The 16747-nt window shown below is 45.9% G+C and overlaps 1 protein-coding gene across 7 annotated transcripts in view; it reads left to right on the top strand.

Moving 5' to 3' along the window:
• The first annotated feature begins 10536 nt into the window (after positions 1–10536).
• LOC308647978 (uncharacterized protein) overlaps positions 10537–16747 on the top strand; it is a 35403-nt gene continuing 29192 nt past the window's right edge. For 3 of the 7 annotated variants that reach the window (XM_081292604.1, XM_081292600.1, XM_081292603.1), the window contains exons 1-2: positions 10537–10730; positions 14707–14857. In XM_081292604.1, the coding sequence (XP_081148730.1) occupies positions 10591–10730; positions 14707–14857 (291 nt within the window). In that variant the 5' untranslated portion in view covers positions 10537–10590. Of the gene's footprint in view, positions 10731–14706; positions 14904–16747 lie in introns of those variants that run through there. The other 4 variants (XM_081292607.1, XM_081292601.1, XM_081292605.1 and 1 more) reach the window with 3 other exon arrangements.

Raw genomic sequence — 16747 nt, forward strand, 5'->3', positions numbered from 1 at the left:
CCCGCTGGGGTGGGGGTTCCGAGCGCGGGTCCCGGTTTGGGCGCTGCTGCTTACTAGCGTGTGACCTTGGGCCTCGTCGTTCTCACCTGTGAAACGGAAAGATGGTGCCTGCCTCATGAGATTGCCGTAATTAGAGTTCACACACAGTAGTGCAGCAGCTGGCATACAGCAAAGATCTAAATATATTTTGCTGTGTGTGTGTGTGTGGTGCTGGGGATTGAACCCAGGGACTTGTGCATGCTAGGCAAGCACTCTACCAACTGAGCCGTATCCCCAGCCTCTATTTTGCTTTTTTTTTTTTTTAATATTTATTTTTCAGTTATCGGCGGACACAACATCTTTGTTGGTATGTGGTGCTGAGGATCGAACCCGGGCCGCACGCATGCCAGGCGAGCGCGCTACCGCTTGAGCCACATCCCCAGCCCTCTCTTTTGCATTTTTAATCTGGTAAAATCAAAGGAAATGAGCTCTCTCTGCCCTCGATTTCCCTGAACTTGGAAGCGAGGCTTGGGGAAGGACCAGCCTCCCTGCGTTGTGACTTTTCACCAGGCACCTGTAGTACTTGCTCGGTCTACACTGCATCAATCCTGACAGCCTGTTTTTGGATTTTGTGTAGTCCTTCGCATCACGCGGACCGAGAGCTCCCTGGGGCTGAACTTTTGTCGTTCACCACTAAATCCCTAGTGCGTGCAAGTGCCTAGAGCATACTCAAGACTTGCTGGAAATTATTTGCCATTGAACTATTCATTCTATCTGACTTACCCCGGACATTTATTAGAAGCTCACAGCCCATTCCAAGCCAGGTTCTCTTCCTCCAGCACGCTTTTGCCTCCCCTCACCTACTACACTCTCTCCTGGCTTCTGTGCCTCCATATGCTGTTGCCTTGGTGTGGCTGCCTTTCCTCACCTCTTCTCTTCCCGACCTTCTTGGCTTCCAGCCCTGGCTCAATCCTCACTTCCTTTCTGAAGTTTTTTCTGATTTCTCTCAAGATCCTTTTTCTTCCGTCCCCACCACACTGTCTTTCATAATCTTCTCTCAGTTCTCAGCACAATGGAATATACATATAGTTAACACAACACCCCACCAGACCCCAAGTTCCTTATTCATCTCTAGTTCCCCTGAGCTCCACGCATGTCTGATCAGCAGGTGCCAACAGATGTTCCTTGATTGTGGGATTCTTCCTCTGAACCTTAGTGACCCCAGCTAAAGCCAGTGGGGCTTCAGGAATCCATGACATGATTCTGGGGAAACATTTAGAGAACCAGAAATCAGTTCTTCAAACAGTGGCAATTACTCTATGTACCTATTGCTGCTTGGACACCCCTTAAGGTCTTTGTATACTTTATGAGATTGGGTTAAGTGCCTTTCTTAATCAGCTGCAAAGTGATCACACAGCTGAGAAACCCCCCCCCCCCCAGCTGTGTCTACCTCGACAGCTCAAAACTCTCCTTTTGGCAAGTGTTAGAAAATTGCATTTTCACCTGAAACTGCTAAAAAAAAAGTCTCCTCCAGCTCTGTGGTTCTGTGACAGCCAAGATAGAAGCAGATTTTTAAGAAGGGTGTTAGCAGTAGGAAACCCTAGTTTTGGAGACTCAGTAACATTTCCTATTAGAAAAGTCCCAGAGTCTGCTCTGTTCAGTGACTTGGGCTTGTATTCCCAGCTACACAGGAGATGGAGGCAGGAGAGTGGCAAGTTCAAGACCAGCCAGGGCAACTTATGGAGCACCGCCTCAAAATAAAAAAGAGCTGGAGATGCATCTCAGTGGCCAAGCACTGGCCTAGCATATGAGAGAGAAGCCCTGGGTTCAGCCCCAGGACTATAAAACAGATAAGAGTACGGAAGGCTTGTGATTTCTCTGCCTTGAGGTGTGGAAATCATGGGAGCATCTTTTTCATATTTTATTACATAATGATTAGCAGATTATATAATGGTCATGTGACCGTGATCAGGCACCTCTACTTCCTAAGAGCCAACAACACGAACAACCTACCTACCGCTTTCTATTTTTCAGTTTTCTTTTTAATCTCAAAAGTAGCACATGACTCCCAACAGTACAGAAGTGTACGGAACAAAGAGTGAAGCAGAAGAGCTATCCCATGACCTGGCAGATTTCTTGGCATCTGCCAGAGAAAAACACAAGTGCACAGACCTGTGGCATCACTGCCAATCATGAGGAAAAGAACAACAGGCCACCTACTTCAAGGTACCAGAGCAGTCAGTGCACACACTGCCCAACACACACACACCCCTGCAAAGCAAGGTGCAGACAGCCCTCACGACGTGGGTTCAAACACCAGGCAACACTAGGCATTTCCCAAGGGTACCAGTCAACCAGGGAAGGCAGTACAGGCACAAATGTTTTTTCAATCACTGCACAAATGAATTTTATTTGATTTTTACTAATATCTTCTTCCCCTGCAGTAGACTGCATGTGGACAGTACTACATCGATTTTGCGTACAGTTTTGCCACTACTACCTGACAGCTCTACTACTCAGTAGCCAGCAGAAGTCAACTGTATTTTTCTGACCAAAATTTCCCTAAACACCTACAGCATGCCAGGATTAAAACGGTACAACTGTGCCAGGTACCGTGGCACGCACCTGTAATCCCAGCGGCTCAGGAGTCTGAGGCAGGAGGATCTGGAGATCAAACTCAGTCTCTGGAACTTAGCCCCTGAGAAGCTCAGTGAGACCCTGTCTCTAAAATACAAAAAGGGCTGAGGACGTGGCTCAATGGTTAAGCACCTCTGGGTTCAATCCCTGGTACCCCCCCACCACCACCAGAAAAAGGGTACAGATGTGAGCAGGACAGACCAGCCCCTGTCCTCACAGAGTGTGCAATCTCATCAGAAATAGATTTTAGTAAAATAGGACTTGGGGGGGGGATTAAAAACCTGAAATTCAGACTAGAAGGTGGTCAGCAGGATGAGGGTGCAGGGGAAGCGACTCTCACAGGGCAAAGTGAGGACAGCGTCAAGGAGAGGCAGCATGTGAGCTGGGCCCTGAGCAGCTTGAACATGGGAGCAGGTCTTTTCCTTCCAGAGGGAGGAAGGAAGCAACCAAAGGCAAGCACCAGAAGTTGGAAACCGTTGGGTGTGGGGGAGCACCCGTGTCTTCCCCATAACTCAGGAGGCTGAGGCAGGAGGATGGCAAGTGGAAGCCAGCCTCAGCAATTTAGCAAGACCCTATCTCAAAATTAAAAAAAAAAAAAAAGATGGGAGACATGGGGTCAGAAATGGAGGTCAGTGCTTAAGTGGTCCTGGGCTTAAGTCCCAGACCAAAACAAACAACCACAAAACCCCTAAAAACTGAAAACTCAGCCACCTACAAGCACATAAGGTGGGTGTGTAGTAAATTCTAATCCTGGAAATTAGTGGGATGAGGTCTCACGTAGTCCCTGGCTCACAGTAAGCATTCATGAATTCTTCAGTGAGGAAACACTGAAGCCCCTCCGTGCCCCAGTTTGTCCATCCATGAGATGGGCAACACAACAACAGTATCTATCAAAATAGAAGTTACGCTGAGCATGCCTGTAATCCCAGTGGCTCAGGAGGCTGAGGCAGGAGGATCGCCAAGCAACTCAGTGAGATCCTGACTCTAAATAAAATACAAAATAGGGCTGTGTATGTGACTCAGTGGTCAAGTGCCCCCGAGTTCAATCCCCAGTAATCAAAAAAAAAAAAGTCACATGAACTGTCCACACAAGCACTTGTCTAAACACTCAGTTGGCATTAGCTGTCATTATCAGTCTTTTCTCCTTCTGCCCTGCAAAGAGCCCAGAGAGGCCTTTCACACAGTCCTTGCTTATTCTTTTCTTTCGATTGCTTCCTGATACTGACTTCTTCCTGGGATCCTCACTGTATTTTAGGAGCTTAATTTTAGTTGCATTGTTAGTTCATCTTCATGGTTATAGAGCATGCACTCAAGTCACACTATCTGTGGCATCCACCTGTAAATAGGGCTCCTCAGTAGGTTACTTTGCATATTGAATGGAACAACACATGGGAAGAACTTTACCCGGTGCCTAGAAAGGAGTAAGCTGCATAAATGCTGCCCAGGATTGGCCTGTCATGTAGCATGAATTGCCAGGCTGAGGCCCCCTGGCTCCTAGAGCTAGGTGTTCACTGTGGCCTCCCACAGGTAGGGGCCAGGCCTGGTGGAAGACTGTAGCCTCAAAGAAGGCATGTGTGAACTGAGAGCCAGTGCCATCAGGCAAAAAAAGGGCTTTCTTTCCCCCTAAATGTAAACCAACTGCCAATCAGTTCAAAGTCTTCATACACCTTACAAGTCCAAAGGTACTGTAAGGGTCCAGCGAAACATTGGAGGAAGAGACCACCAAGAGACTGACTCATGCAATTGCAGAAGGGGTTTATTGAGGATCCGATCCAGCGAGCTGGGGCTCCGTGCTCACTCAGGAAGATAGAGCAGCCCAGAGCCCAGAGCAGAGGTGAAGCAGTGCTTAAGTACACTTTTTGGGGAGGGCGGGGGGCTTTGCATACATCGGAACAAATCATCATGAGGCACGGGAAAACTGAACAACTCTCATACATGATTGGCACATTCATTGGCGGGAACAGGTCGGGCGGGGGTGATTGGTCACTCCTAAGCCGGGTACACATTCAAACTGATTGGTTTGGGCCTTGAATGCCTATGTGCCAGGCTACACAGGGTCCTGGGTTATTAAACAACTAAGTGGTCAGTGGGGCATTGTCTTAACTGCCCCAGGAATTTCAGGTTCTGTGTGCAGTTCAGAAATTTTATAATACCTAGTCCTTTACATTTTAACTCGGGCTTTGCTGCCAATGTCTTGGCTGGGCACAGAATCACGAGCCACCACACAACTTTGTAGATTCAAACAGCAATTCTTTATTCCCGAACTCACACCGGCCTCCACACACGTTCTGGGGCAATCCCAGTTCTCCTCCGCCCAATTCACCTACTCCACGAGGCTTTTTTCCAATCTCCCATTTGAATCTCACAAGAACTCAACGGGAGCTCAGGCAGCAGGAACGCCCTAATTCCAGCAGCAATAATCCTCAACATCGAACTTCCCTAAAATCCAAGGTCTTAAACTGGGAACGCCCTTAACCCAAGGAGCGGGATACTTCCTCAAACTGCAGGATACACCCTAATCCTGGATCCTCCCTGGTCGTTGAGCAGGGTCACCTTTCTCAAACACACATGCAAGGTCAACAGCGAATTTAACATGGGGTACGCTGGCAAGGAAATTTCCTACTTCGTAATGGCCCTCAGCACTTTGCAGCTTAGAAACTTTACCCTTTCAGTACCACTGCAGATGTGAGGGCTGTTATTTTTTTTAATACTTATTTCTTTTAGTTGTAGACAGTGCCTTTATTTTTATTTATTTTATATGGTGCTGAGAATCGAACCCAGGGCCTTGCATGCACCAGGCAAGCGCTCTACCGCTGAGCCAGAACCCCAGCCCCTTGAGGGCTGTTATTAGTGGGACCCAGCCAGCTCTGCCTACCTCCAAGCAGACACAGCCAAGTGTCAACAGCTCACCTGATTTTATATATATATATATATATATATATATATATATATATATATATATATATATAAATATATTAAAATATATAAATACATTTATATATATATATATATTTGTATTCAGAATTAAATCTAAGAGTGCTTGCTAAATTGCCAAAGCTGGCCTTGAACTTTCCATCCTCCTGCCTCAGCTTTGAGTGGCTGGGATTACAGGCGTGCACCACCATGTCCAGTTTGCCTAGCTGAATCTTGATTGCACTGAAAGCAGTAACCCAGAGGTGTATCCTGTATAGTCTCTCCCAAGTATTGAGTTTGAAAGGATTGTTTGCAGGAATCCAACACCTTTGTCCTCCCCACTCCTTAGAAGGGAGCAAGGGAAAGCCACACCCAGGTTGTCTCTGTTACACAACAACATTATCTCTGGGCAGGCAGGAAGGCACGGTAGAGTCAAAGGGCCCAGTTCAGATCCCATCTCTGTCACTTTTATTTGTATGACCTTGTACAAACTATCTAACCTCTCTGGGCTTCAATTTCCCTATCAATAAAATGGGATTAGTAACAGAGCAGTGGACACCTGCAATACCAGGTATTTGGGAGACTGAGGCAGGAAGATCACAAATTCTAGGCTAGCTTGGGCAATTTGGTGAGATCCTGTCTCAAAAATTACAAGGGGCTAGTGGTGTAGGTCAGTGGTGGAGCACTTGTTTAGCGTGTCAGAGGCTTTGGGTTCAATCCCCAGTACCAAGCAAACAAAGGGATTAGTGGTAACTTCAAGGATGATTGAGAGATTAAATGAGCTACTAGGTGGTGCCAAGTGCAGAGGCAGTATTTAACACAAACTAGTCACAATGACTTTTTTTCTTTTTATCTTTATTTTTATGTGGTGCTGAGGATCGAATGCAGGCCCTCGCATGTGCTAGGCGAGCGCTCTACCTCTGAGCCACAGCCTCAGCCCCTACAAGGACTTTTTTTCCTTTGCACAGTGTGGTGATGGATGGTTCTCATACTAGGCAAGCACTCTACCACTGAGCTACATCCCAAGCACCAGAGTTGATAATTATTAAAGCTGGGTAAGCCAGGCATGGTGGCGCATGCCTGTAATCTCAGTGATTCAGGAGGCTGAAGCAGGAAGACCTCAAGTCACCATGATAATTTAGCAAGACTGCCACAGTCTGGCTGGACACAAATAACCAAGCCACCAAGAGGCACTTGTAGATTCAAACAGGAACTACTTTATTGCCCAAACTCTCCCCGCCCTCAACCGGGCTCCCTGAGAACTCAAGGGAAACTCAACAGGTGCCCGAGGCAGGAGGAGCTGCCCTATTGCTGGACAGCAGGGGTCCATATACAACTGAATACACAGCCCCTTTCAATCCAGCATCATCCAGTCACAGCAATTATACACAGTTTAACTTAACTATCATCATCTTAATGGCTCCCTGGCATCACCACTCAACTACTCAATCTGGTAAAATGCCAGGCCCCATTCAGACTAGGCTGTGGCTCTCAAAACAAGACCCTGTCTTAAAATTAAAAAGGGTTGAGAAAGTAGCTCAGTGGTAGAGCACTTGCTTAGTGTGCACAAGGCTCTAGGTTCGATTCCCAGTTGGGTGGGGGAAGCATTTGAAGCTCAAACTCAGTGAATTAAGACTTGGAATTCCCTGAGAAAGAATGCCTCAAAACTCAAGAACAAAAGGTGATGGGGGGCTGGGTTTGTGGCTCTGCAGTAGAGCATTTGCCTAGTATGTGTGAGGCACTGGGTTAGATCCTTAGCCCCACATAAAAATAAATAAAATAAAGGTATTGTGTTCATCTACAACTAAAAAAAAAAATTTAAGGTGATCCAATAAAAATGACCCAAAGAATTAAATGGATACGTCCCAAAGGAAAACATGCAAATGAGTAGATAAGCAAATGAAAGACAGCTCATCACCATTAATCACTATGAAGGGTGAAACCTGTGGATGCCGCCCTACACTCACTAGAATGGCTGAAATAAAAATGGCCACTGCCAAAGGTGGTGATGCAGAGTACAGGACACCTTATTAGTGGCAGCGGGAAATATATGTAAACATTTTGAATTGGCAGTTTCTTATAAGATTAAACACACGTGGGCTGGGGTCGTAGCTCAGTGGTAAGGCGCTTGCTTAGCACGTGCAAGGCACTGGGTTCGATTTTCAGAACCACATAAAAATAAATAAAATCGGGGCTGGGGCTGAGCGGTAGCGCACTTGCCTGGCATGTGTGAGGCACTGGGTCCAATTTTCAGTAGCATGTATAAATAAAGGTCTATCAAGAATTAAAAATTAATAAAAAAAGGTATTGCGTCTATCTACAACTAAAAAAATAATAGATTTTAAAAAGATTAAACACACACCAAATAACCTAGAAACCCATTTCTATACGGATTTTTAGTTTAATTTTTTTTGTTTTTTGAGTACCAGGGATTGAACTCAGAGGCACTCGACCACTGAGCCACGTCCCCAGCCCTATTTTGTATTTTATTTAGAGACAGAGTCTCACTGAGTTGCTTAGTGCCTCACTAAGGTGCTGAGGCTGGCTTTGAACTCACAATCCTCCTGCCTCAGCCTCCTGAGCTGCTGGGATTACAGGGGAGTGCCACTGGCCCACTGTTTGTTTTTTGTACCGAGTTTGAACCCAGGAAAGCTTAACTATTGAGCCACATCCCCAGCCCTTGCACCACCACAACCCTTGGATGCTTAGTTTTTAAATGTCTTGCTAATTCTTATGACTTCATTCTATCATTATCCAATGTCTCAAGCCACCATATTCATTTGGGGTGCCGTTTATTCTTTTTTGGGGGGTAGGGATGCCATTTATTCTTGATGGTGGATTTAAATTTCTATTTCAGAGGGGTTGCCTAGCGCATGTGAGGCACTGGGTTCAATCCTCAGCACCACATAAAAATAAACAAATAAAATAAAGGCATGCTGTTTATCTACAACTATTAAGAAAAAATTTTTAAAAAGCTTTAAAAAGTTTTTATCTCAATCAGGGTTGTTTTTGTTTTGTTTTGGATTTTGCTAATCTTAGTTCTTCAGCCAGTGAGACCCTGTCTCTAAAGATCTTGTCGGATCTTACTAGATCAACTGTTAGACCACGACGCAAGAAAAGACCACTGATTCCAATTAAAATCAAATTAAAGCGAGCTTATTATTTCGACCGGCCGGGCTGCCTTGCCCCTCAAAATCGTGGGAGCCAAGGACAGCCCCGAGGCTTCTTTGTGGCCCAGTTTTATAGCCCAAAAAGTTACACAAAGGGGGGTTACAGATAACAACACTCTGAGGAGCATAACACAAGTTTACATTTTTGCTGGCCCCGGCATCAGAATTTATGGCGATCTTAGAGACTCAGAGAGGGTCGTTATCCGGCCAGGGAAGGCCAGAATTTATGAGGCGTCACTAAGGTTTAGGAAAGGGTTGTTATATGGTCAGGGAAAACCGGACCTGGGTGAGTTCAGGGCACGGGCAGGCATTCCAATCAGCTTTACAACATCAACTCATGGCCAGGCCATGCAGACATCCTGATATTTTTACAGAAAACAGAAATGAATCCTTCATAACTTGTGACAAGCTGGCTTCTGATCGAATGACAGAACTAGGCTAGGTATATCACAACAACATTGTTTTTACCTATTATGTGGATGACCTTTGGCATAATAGACACTAAAATTATGTGAATGAGCTGGTATCTTATGAGGCCCCATTTTTATGGGATCCTTGCGTCTCACTCCGGGTCTCTCCAGTTTGTATCAGATCATTTGCTGCCTTCTCTTCAACACCTAGCAGCATGCTGGCACCTAAAGCTATTGTTTATGTACACTTACACGCCAGGGTCTCCCTGTTTAAAGCTCTTTGCAAACCAAGACTCTGTCCCTTTCCATTTGCACTCAGGCTAAGTACTCTAAGTCATAAATGGCTGGAGCAGTAAACATTTGAAAAATTGTTAATAAGGAAGGCCAGGTGGGTGTGAGTCACTCCGTTGCCCCTTAGTGGTGAAAATAGGAATTTCTCCTGGTTCTCCCATACCAGTTTGGCAGTATTGAAACATGCTGAAATCAAGATGTTATCTATTCACAGGTTTAGAAATGTAGTAATACATAAGGAGAGAAATTCTATCTAATTTAGATATATGTACAGTGATAAACTTTACATGCTGCCTGAGGCTGAGCTAAGTGCTAAGAGTTACATGATTTAGGGTCTCAAGTTCAAGGTTAGCCTAAGCAATTTAGCGAGACCCTAGGTAACAGCCAGACTCTGTCTCAAAATAAAATATAAAAAGGGCTGGGGATGTAGCTCGGTGGTTAAGCCCCCTTGGGGCAATCCATGGTTAAAAAAATAAAATGCACCAAACTGATAGAAGAGTTAGACAACCCAAAAGGAGAAAGGATGGAACTACCGGTAGAAGATTCTCAGGAATCTTCTTGGGCAAACTGCTCAAGATTAAGGTTGTATGCGGTGGCACATACCTGTAATCCCAGCAGCTCAGGAGGCTGAGGCAGGAGGACAGCGAGTTCAAAACCAGCCTCAGCGAAAGCGAGGCGCTAAGCAACTCAGTGAGACCCTGTCTCTAAATAAAATACAAAATAGGCCTGGGGATGTGGCTCAGTGGGCCGGAGTTCAATCCCCGGTAGCCGCCCTCAAAAAAAAAAAAAAAATAGAATAACTAACGTTGTATTAGTTATCTGTCGCTGCATAACGAAACACCCCCAAACTTAACAGTTTAAGCAATACATATTTATTGTCTCCCAGTGCCCGTGGGCGAGGGTCGTGGGCACGGCTCGTGGGCACGGTGTAGCTGGCTCCTCTTCTGCGACTCACCAGGGTCTAACCCACACGTTGGCTGGGCATCATTCTCACCTGGACGCTCAGATAGAGAGGAACTCCCTGGCTCGCAGAGGCTGCAGACGGAACCCGTTCGCGCTCGGCTGCGACCTGGAGGCCCCGCCCCACGCTCAGAGGCCCCGCCCCGCGCACGCGCCGCCGCCGCTCGGCTCCGCCCCTCGCCTCCTCCCTCGCGGCCGGCGCGGCGCGGCGCTCGCTCGGCGGCAGCAAGATGGCGGCGCAACAGCAGCCCCGTGAGGGCGTTACGCAGCTGGCGGGGCCCGCGGCGGAGGCCGACCCCCTGGGCCGCTTCACGTGTCCCGTGTGCCTGGAGGTGTACGAGAAGCCGGTGCAGGTGCCCTGCGGACACGTGTAAGTGGGAGCTGGGCTGGCAGGGGAGCGCCTGGCGGGAGGGAGCCGAGCCGGGAGCGAGGCCCGACCGGGGCCCGCGCGGCCGAGCGGCGGCCCAGAGCGGCCCTCGGAGCGTCCTCCGCCCGCGGCGCCGCCACCTGGGCGGGACAGGGGCGCGGCGCTGGGGTCAGGACCGGTGCGCGAACTTGGCGCAGCGCTGAGCCGCCAGAGACGGGAGGGAGCCCGTCGGCGGAGGCCGGGAGCTGTCGGCGTCTCGCTTCCTCCGTGCAGGACCCGCGGCCTGAGCAGCGTCGGGGTGCAGACGGGGCTGCCCATCAGGAGCTCGGTGTGAGGGTGTCCCGCGCTGCCGCAGGCGCCGGGGCGGGCGGGCCTGAACCCGAGCCTTGCCCCGTCACGCACACCTGAGCCGAAAAATCGAAGAAAACCTGGCCACCTGCTTCCAGCTGCTCAAGAGTTGGCATTTTCTTCGTTGCCGCCCTCCGTGCTTATCACGGGCATCACCTTGGCATTGGTCTTGGGGACCCCATTACCCTCAGCAGACACAATAGGCACTTGTGGGGACACGGGCATTATTCCTACAGCAGCCCTGCTGCAGGGGCTGCGGAGGGGGACGCCGGGAACCATTTTACAGGTGCATAAGCTCAAGAGACTGAGACTCACTCGCATCGCAGGTGTCCAGTTTTGCTAGCCTCGAGAACCCAGAGCTTCGTGGCCACACAGGCTTCTTGTTGCTTCAGGCGCGCTAAGCTCTTTCCAGCCTGGGGCTATTCCTTTCTGCAGTTCAGTTAACCTGGAACCCTTGCCCCATTCACACCTTCCCACCACTGCCCCCCAGATCCTTCTCAAGCTTAAATCACCTCCTTCAGTTCTCTCCTGGAGCTCGCTGTTGCCCAAAATAGTTTCCTGGTGCCTAAGCAGAGTTCTGATCATCCAGATTCTAATCATGCAGTCAACTGAGATGTTTGTATGCCCTGTGTGTGCCAGAATCCGCAAGAACATGGTCCCTGCCCTCAGTTTACAGTCCAGTGAATTGATTATAAATAATCAATTCACTGGACTGCAAGTGGTTTACAGGATTCAAGCCTGTGTGGGTAGGTATTAACATTTGTAAAAAAGATGACCCAGCACAGTAACCATCTGAAAAGCAGCGAAATTTGAGTTTTCCTTGGGTCACCTGAACCTTTCCTGGGTAAGAGGGCAAGGAACAGTACTGGGATCCAAGCCTTGTCTCATCTCCTCTGTTCACTGTACCAGCTTCCTGTGTTGAGCAGTTCAGTGCTGAATGAAAGACAGACAGATGCACCTTGGTGAGGGCCTCAAAGGTGTCTCATAGCTCCAGCTCTGCTCTCTGCTCTACTTAGTTGATTTTTAACTTGGACATCATGATAGCTGTGGCTGGGACGTTGGATTTAAAAAAACAAAACAAAACAAAAAAAAACTTTATTTTTAAAGACCAGAAAGATTGCCAGTTGCAGTGGTGCGCACCAAGTAATCCCAGCAACTGAGGCAGGAGGATTGCAGATTCAAGATCAGCAACTTAGTGAGACCCTGTCTCAAAAGAGCATTTGGAGTGCTGAAACCCTATTAACAGGAAATAGAAACTGAAAGTAACCCAGTATAGTTTAAGCAGCTTGACTGAGCATGATGATGCACAGCTGTGATACCACTGACTGGGGAAGCTGATTGCAAGTTCCAGACCAGCCTTAGCAACTTAGCAAGACCCTGTCCCAAAAAGGGCTGGGAATGTGGCCCAGTGGTTAATTAAGCATCCCTGGGTTCAGTCCCCGATATCACCCCCCCCCCCAAAAAAAAAAAAAAGGCTTGTTTAGGTATAACTCAGGTATAAAAGGGGCTTCTGAACATGCTGTAACATGAGCTGTTTGCTGAGGATAAACAGTTGGTTTTATCAATTTGCTTGCTGGGTTCTGTGACTCTCTGTGCCCCCTTGAAGAGGCAGTGCCAAGATGGCCATGAGGTCATGCTTCCTCTCCTACCTTGTTACTTGTGTTCTCTCTTTAGTCTGCTATGTCACAGCCTCAAAGATCTTCCTTTTTGCCGTTGAGACATGCCTTTGCATTTGGTATCATTTCAGATCTGTGTGTCTATCTTCATAATCAGGTTTTAGTTCAAATGTCACCTTCTCAAGTTTCCTGTGGTTGCCCCAACTGATCTCTTTGCCTTGTTTTATTTATTTCATATACTTAATCACTATGTGAAATTGACATGTGTTTTCCTCCACTTTAGAATATAGCATCATGAGGACAGAGACTTTGTCTCATTTTCATTCTGCCCTCAAGCAAATGAGTAGGCCCCCTTACCTGTACTAGACAACCTTATACTAGCATAGCAGCATTTTTATGTCCTGGGTGGGGGGGGCTACCAGGGATTGAACCCAGGTGTGCTTAACCACTGAGCCACATCCCCAGCCCATTTTTTGTATGTTATTTTGAGACAGGGTCTTTTTAAATTGCTTTGAACCTCACTAAGTTGCTGAGGCTGGCCTTGAACTCCCGATCCTCTTGCCTCAGCCTCCTGAGCAGCTGGGATTACAGGTGTGCACCACCATGCCCAGCATGGATGAAAAAATTCTTAGAGACACTAAAACATCATCAGGTGTGCAGAGGGTGCCTTTGATTATACATCCTGAGTTCTGACAGAATCTGTTAATCCTACCTTGAAATAAATTGGAGCCTAGCATGGTGGTACTTAGCCTATGGTCTTAGGAGGCTGAGGCAGGAGGATCACTTGAGCTTATATATTTGAGACCAACATGGGCAACATAAACCCCTATCTTAAAGAAAAAGTTGAGAATCTATTACATTGGGTAAGTAGCCCAGCGTATTTTTATGCCTTATTTCTTCTTCATCATCTTCTTCTTTTTTTTTTTTTTTTAATATTGTTTTAGGTGTCAATTTACCTTTATTTGTTTATATGCAGTGCTGAGAATTGAAGCCAGGGCTTCACACATGCTAGGCAAGCGCTCTCCCACTGAGCCACAACCCCAGCCCTTTATTCATTCTTTCTGTATACCGAATCTCAACATCACCTGCCTAAGTTTTAGGGAAGAAACTGTCTTTTTTTTTTTTTTTTACTTCTTCAAATTCAGTAAGTCCTCAAGTCATACTGCCTCTAAATTGTGTCCTGAATTCATTCTTTTTTGTCAGGACTTCACAGTCCCTTGCCTATAGTCATTTATTAGGTTTGTACTTTATTTCTTCCCATCTAAAAAAATAAATAAACAAAATAAAGTTCTGTTGTCCATGATACACCGGAGTTGTTTTTCTGTAAGTCAGATTTGGTCTTTTTGCTTTGAACCTCTGGCTTTCTGCTGCTTCTGAGGAAGTTTATTAGTCTTATCTTCTCAAGTGCATCATAAATTTTAAACCTAAGGGCCTGGAATAGTCTTCCCTTCCTCTGCCAGCAGAACTCTTTAAGGCTGATCACGGAGGCTACTTCTGAAGTCTTACCAACCTTATTCTCCTTAGGTTACAACTATTGTTCTTGGCTTTGTGTTCCCACAGTGCTTTGCTTTTACCTCTGATGACAGCAGTTCCCATTTACTGTGCATTTCTTTTGTGGTAGACAATATACTAAGGGTCTGCTATACATATTCCATCCTCCCAAACAATCCTAGAGGTAGATACTGCCATCTTCATTTCATAGAGGAGAAAATTCCGTTTCTGGAAACGCCCACCAAGTCCCTCAGTGGCAGGGGCTAGGGTTTGAAGCCTCAACATTATTGCGTTTTACCTGTGTCATGGTATTTCGTGTTTGTTACTGGACCTGTGTTCTTCATAGTTTGCTGCTACCCTCAACAACAATTTTTCTGTCCTAGAAGATCTTAGTATTTTAATTGGGTGTAGGGGACAAATTGTTTTTAATCCATTATTCATTGATGTCCTTTTAAAAGTTTATCCACATTTGTTGTCTTGTCTCCACGATGCATGACGGAGGTTCTCTGTGTGTCTTGTTCTAGCTTTTGCTCTGCATGCCTGCAGGAATGTCTGAAGCCGAAGAAACCTGTCTGTGGGGTGTGTCGCAGCGCTCTGGCACCTGGCGTCCGAGCTGTGGAGCTCGAGCGGCAGATTGAGAGCACAGAGACTTCTTGCCATGGCTGCCGTAAGAATGTATGTGGAAGTAACATGGAAGAGTCATTATCCTGTGATGAGATGGGTAAAGCGTAGAGCTGTTGCCACGGCGTTTCTGAAGTTAGAGCATGACTAGGTGACTAACAGCACGTGTGCATGCCAGTTATCTGTGGTGATGGCTGTGCTGTTTTCATTTTTGTAACCCTACCTACTGGTTTTTTGTTTCTTTTTTCATGAGTTGGTTGGATACAGTATATATTTTAGCTTTGAGAGTCAGAGGAATAACTAATCCATTTGTTCCTATGAGATCTATTTTCCAAAGTATTAAACACAATTTGAATTAGAATATAATGACATTTTATGATTAAAATATAAAATGAAGCTGGGCACGGTGCACAGGTGACTTAGGAGGCTGGCAAGTTCAAGACCAGCTTCAGCAATTTAGTAAGACCCTGAGTAGCTTAGCAAGACCCTGTCTCAAAAAAAAAAAAAAAAAAAAAATGCTGGGCTATTGCTCAGTGGTGAAGCACCCTGGGTTTAAAATAAACTGTAAAATGAAGTTGGTGACTCAAAGTTTGAAGGGAAACTTTATAATCTGTATCATTAGAGATATGAATTTAATGGTTAAACTTTTTAGCACTTGCTGGGGAAGAATCATGATGGAATTATGAAATCCTAATTTTAATAGCATTATCTAACGTTGGAAATGCATCCATGCTCTAAACAGTACAAAAATATACCATAGGCTGCTTCTTCAGAGATTATCATTGCAAAAGCAGTTTGATTTAGAAGTCTGCCTGACATTTCTACCCTTTGGCAAATGCAGACAAAATTTTTATAAATAACAGGTATAGGATTTTTTTTTTTTAGAAAATGGGATCATACTACATATTTTGTAACGTTTTTGACTTTTGGAAGTTTTGTTTCACTTAATCTGGCAGTCCTGCTTGTCAGTTTTATTATTTTTAAAACGAGTATATAGGTGGCCATAGTATGGACATATTTTATCTCCTTCCTTTCAGAGTGAGTTGGTATTAGGTGTATATAGCAGGGCTATTACAGTGCTATCTTTTTTTTTTTTTTTTTTAAGAGAGTGAGAGAGAGAGAGAATTTTAATATTGATTTTTTTTTTTTAGTTATCGGCGGACACAACATCTTTGTTTTGTATGTGGTGCTGAGGATGGAACCCGGGCCGCACGCATGCCAGGCGAGCGTGCTACCGCTTGAGCCACATCCCCAGCCCCTACAGTGCTATCTTAAGACTAGTTCCCATCCCTTTTAATTAGGAGCTCCTTGGTTGGTAAGCTTAAAGTTAACAAATTCTTGAGCTGGAGGTAAGACAGATTCGTCGTGGTATTTCTTTTTTCCCCTGCTGAATGCTTTTGTTTTTCTCCATTTTAAAGATTAGTGATTGCACACCTATAGTCCCAGCTCCTTTTGAGGCTAAGTAGAGATGACCGGAGTTTGAGACCGCCTGGATGACATTAAAAAAAAAAACAAACTTGAGCACAGTGGTGCTTACTTGTAATCCCAGCAACTCGGGAAGCTGAGCCAGAGGATCACAAGTTCAAGGCCAGCCTCAGCAATTTAGTGAAGCCCTAAGGAGTTAGTGAGACCCTATCTCAAAATTTAAAAAACCAAAAAAAAAAAAAAAAAATGGAGAAAGGGCTGGAGATGTGGTTCAGTGCTTCAGCGACCCTGGATTCAATATCTGGAACCAAAAAAGAAACCAAGAGATTAATTATTGGGGCTGGGGATGTGGCTCAAGCGGTAGCGCGCTCTCCTGGCATGTGTGCGGCCTGGGTTCGATCCTCAGCACCACATACCAACAAAGATGTTGTGTCCGCCAACTAAAAAATAAATATTAAAAAAAAAGAGAGATTAATTATTATACCATACGTACCTCAAAAAATATTTTTGTTCCCTTAC

This window comes from Spermophilus citellus, assembly GCF_964194105.1.
Source record: "Spermophilus citellus genome assembly, chromosome: 4".
NCBI classification, from domain to species: domain Eukaryota; kingdom Metazoa; phylum Chordata; class Mammalia; order Rodentia; family Sciuridae; genus Spermophilus; species Spermophilus citellus.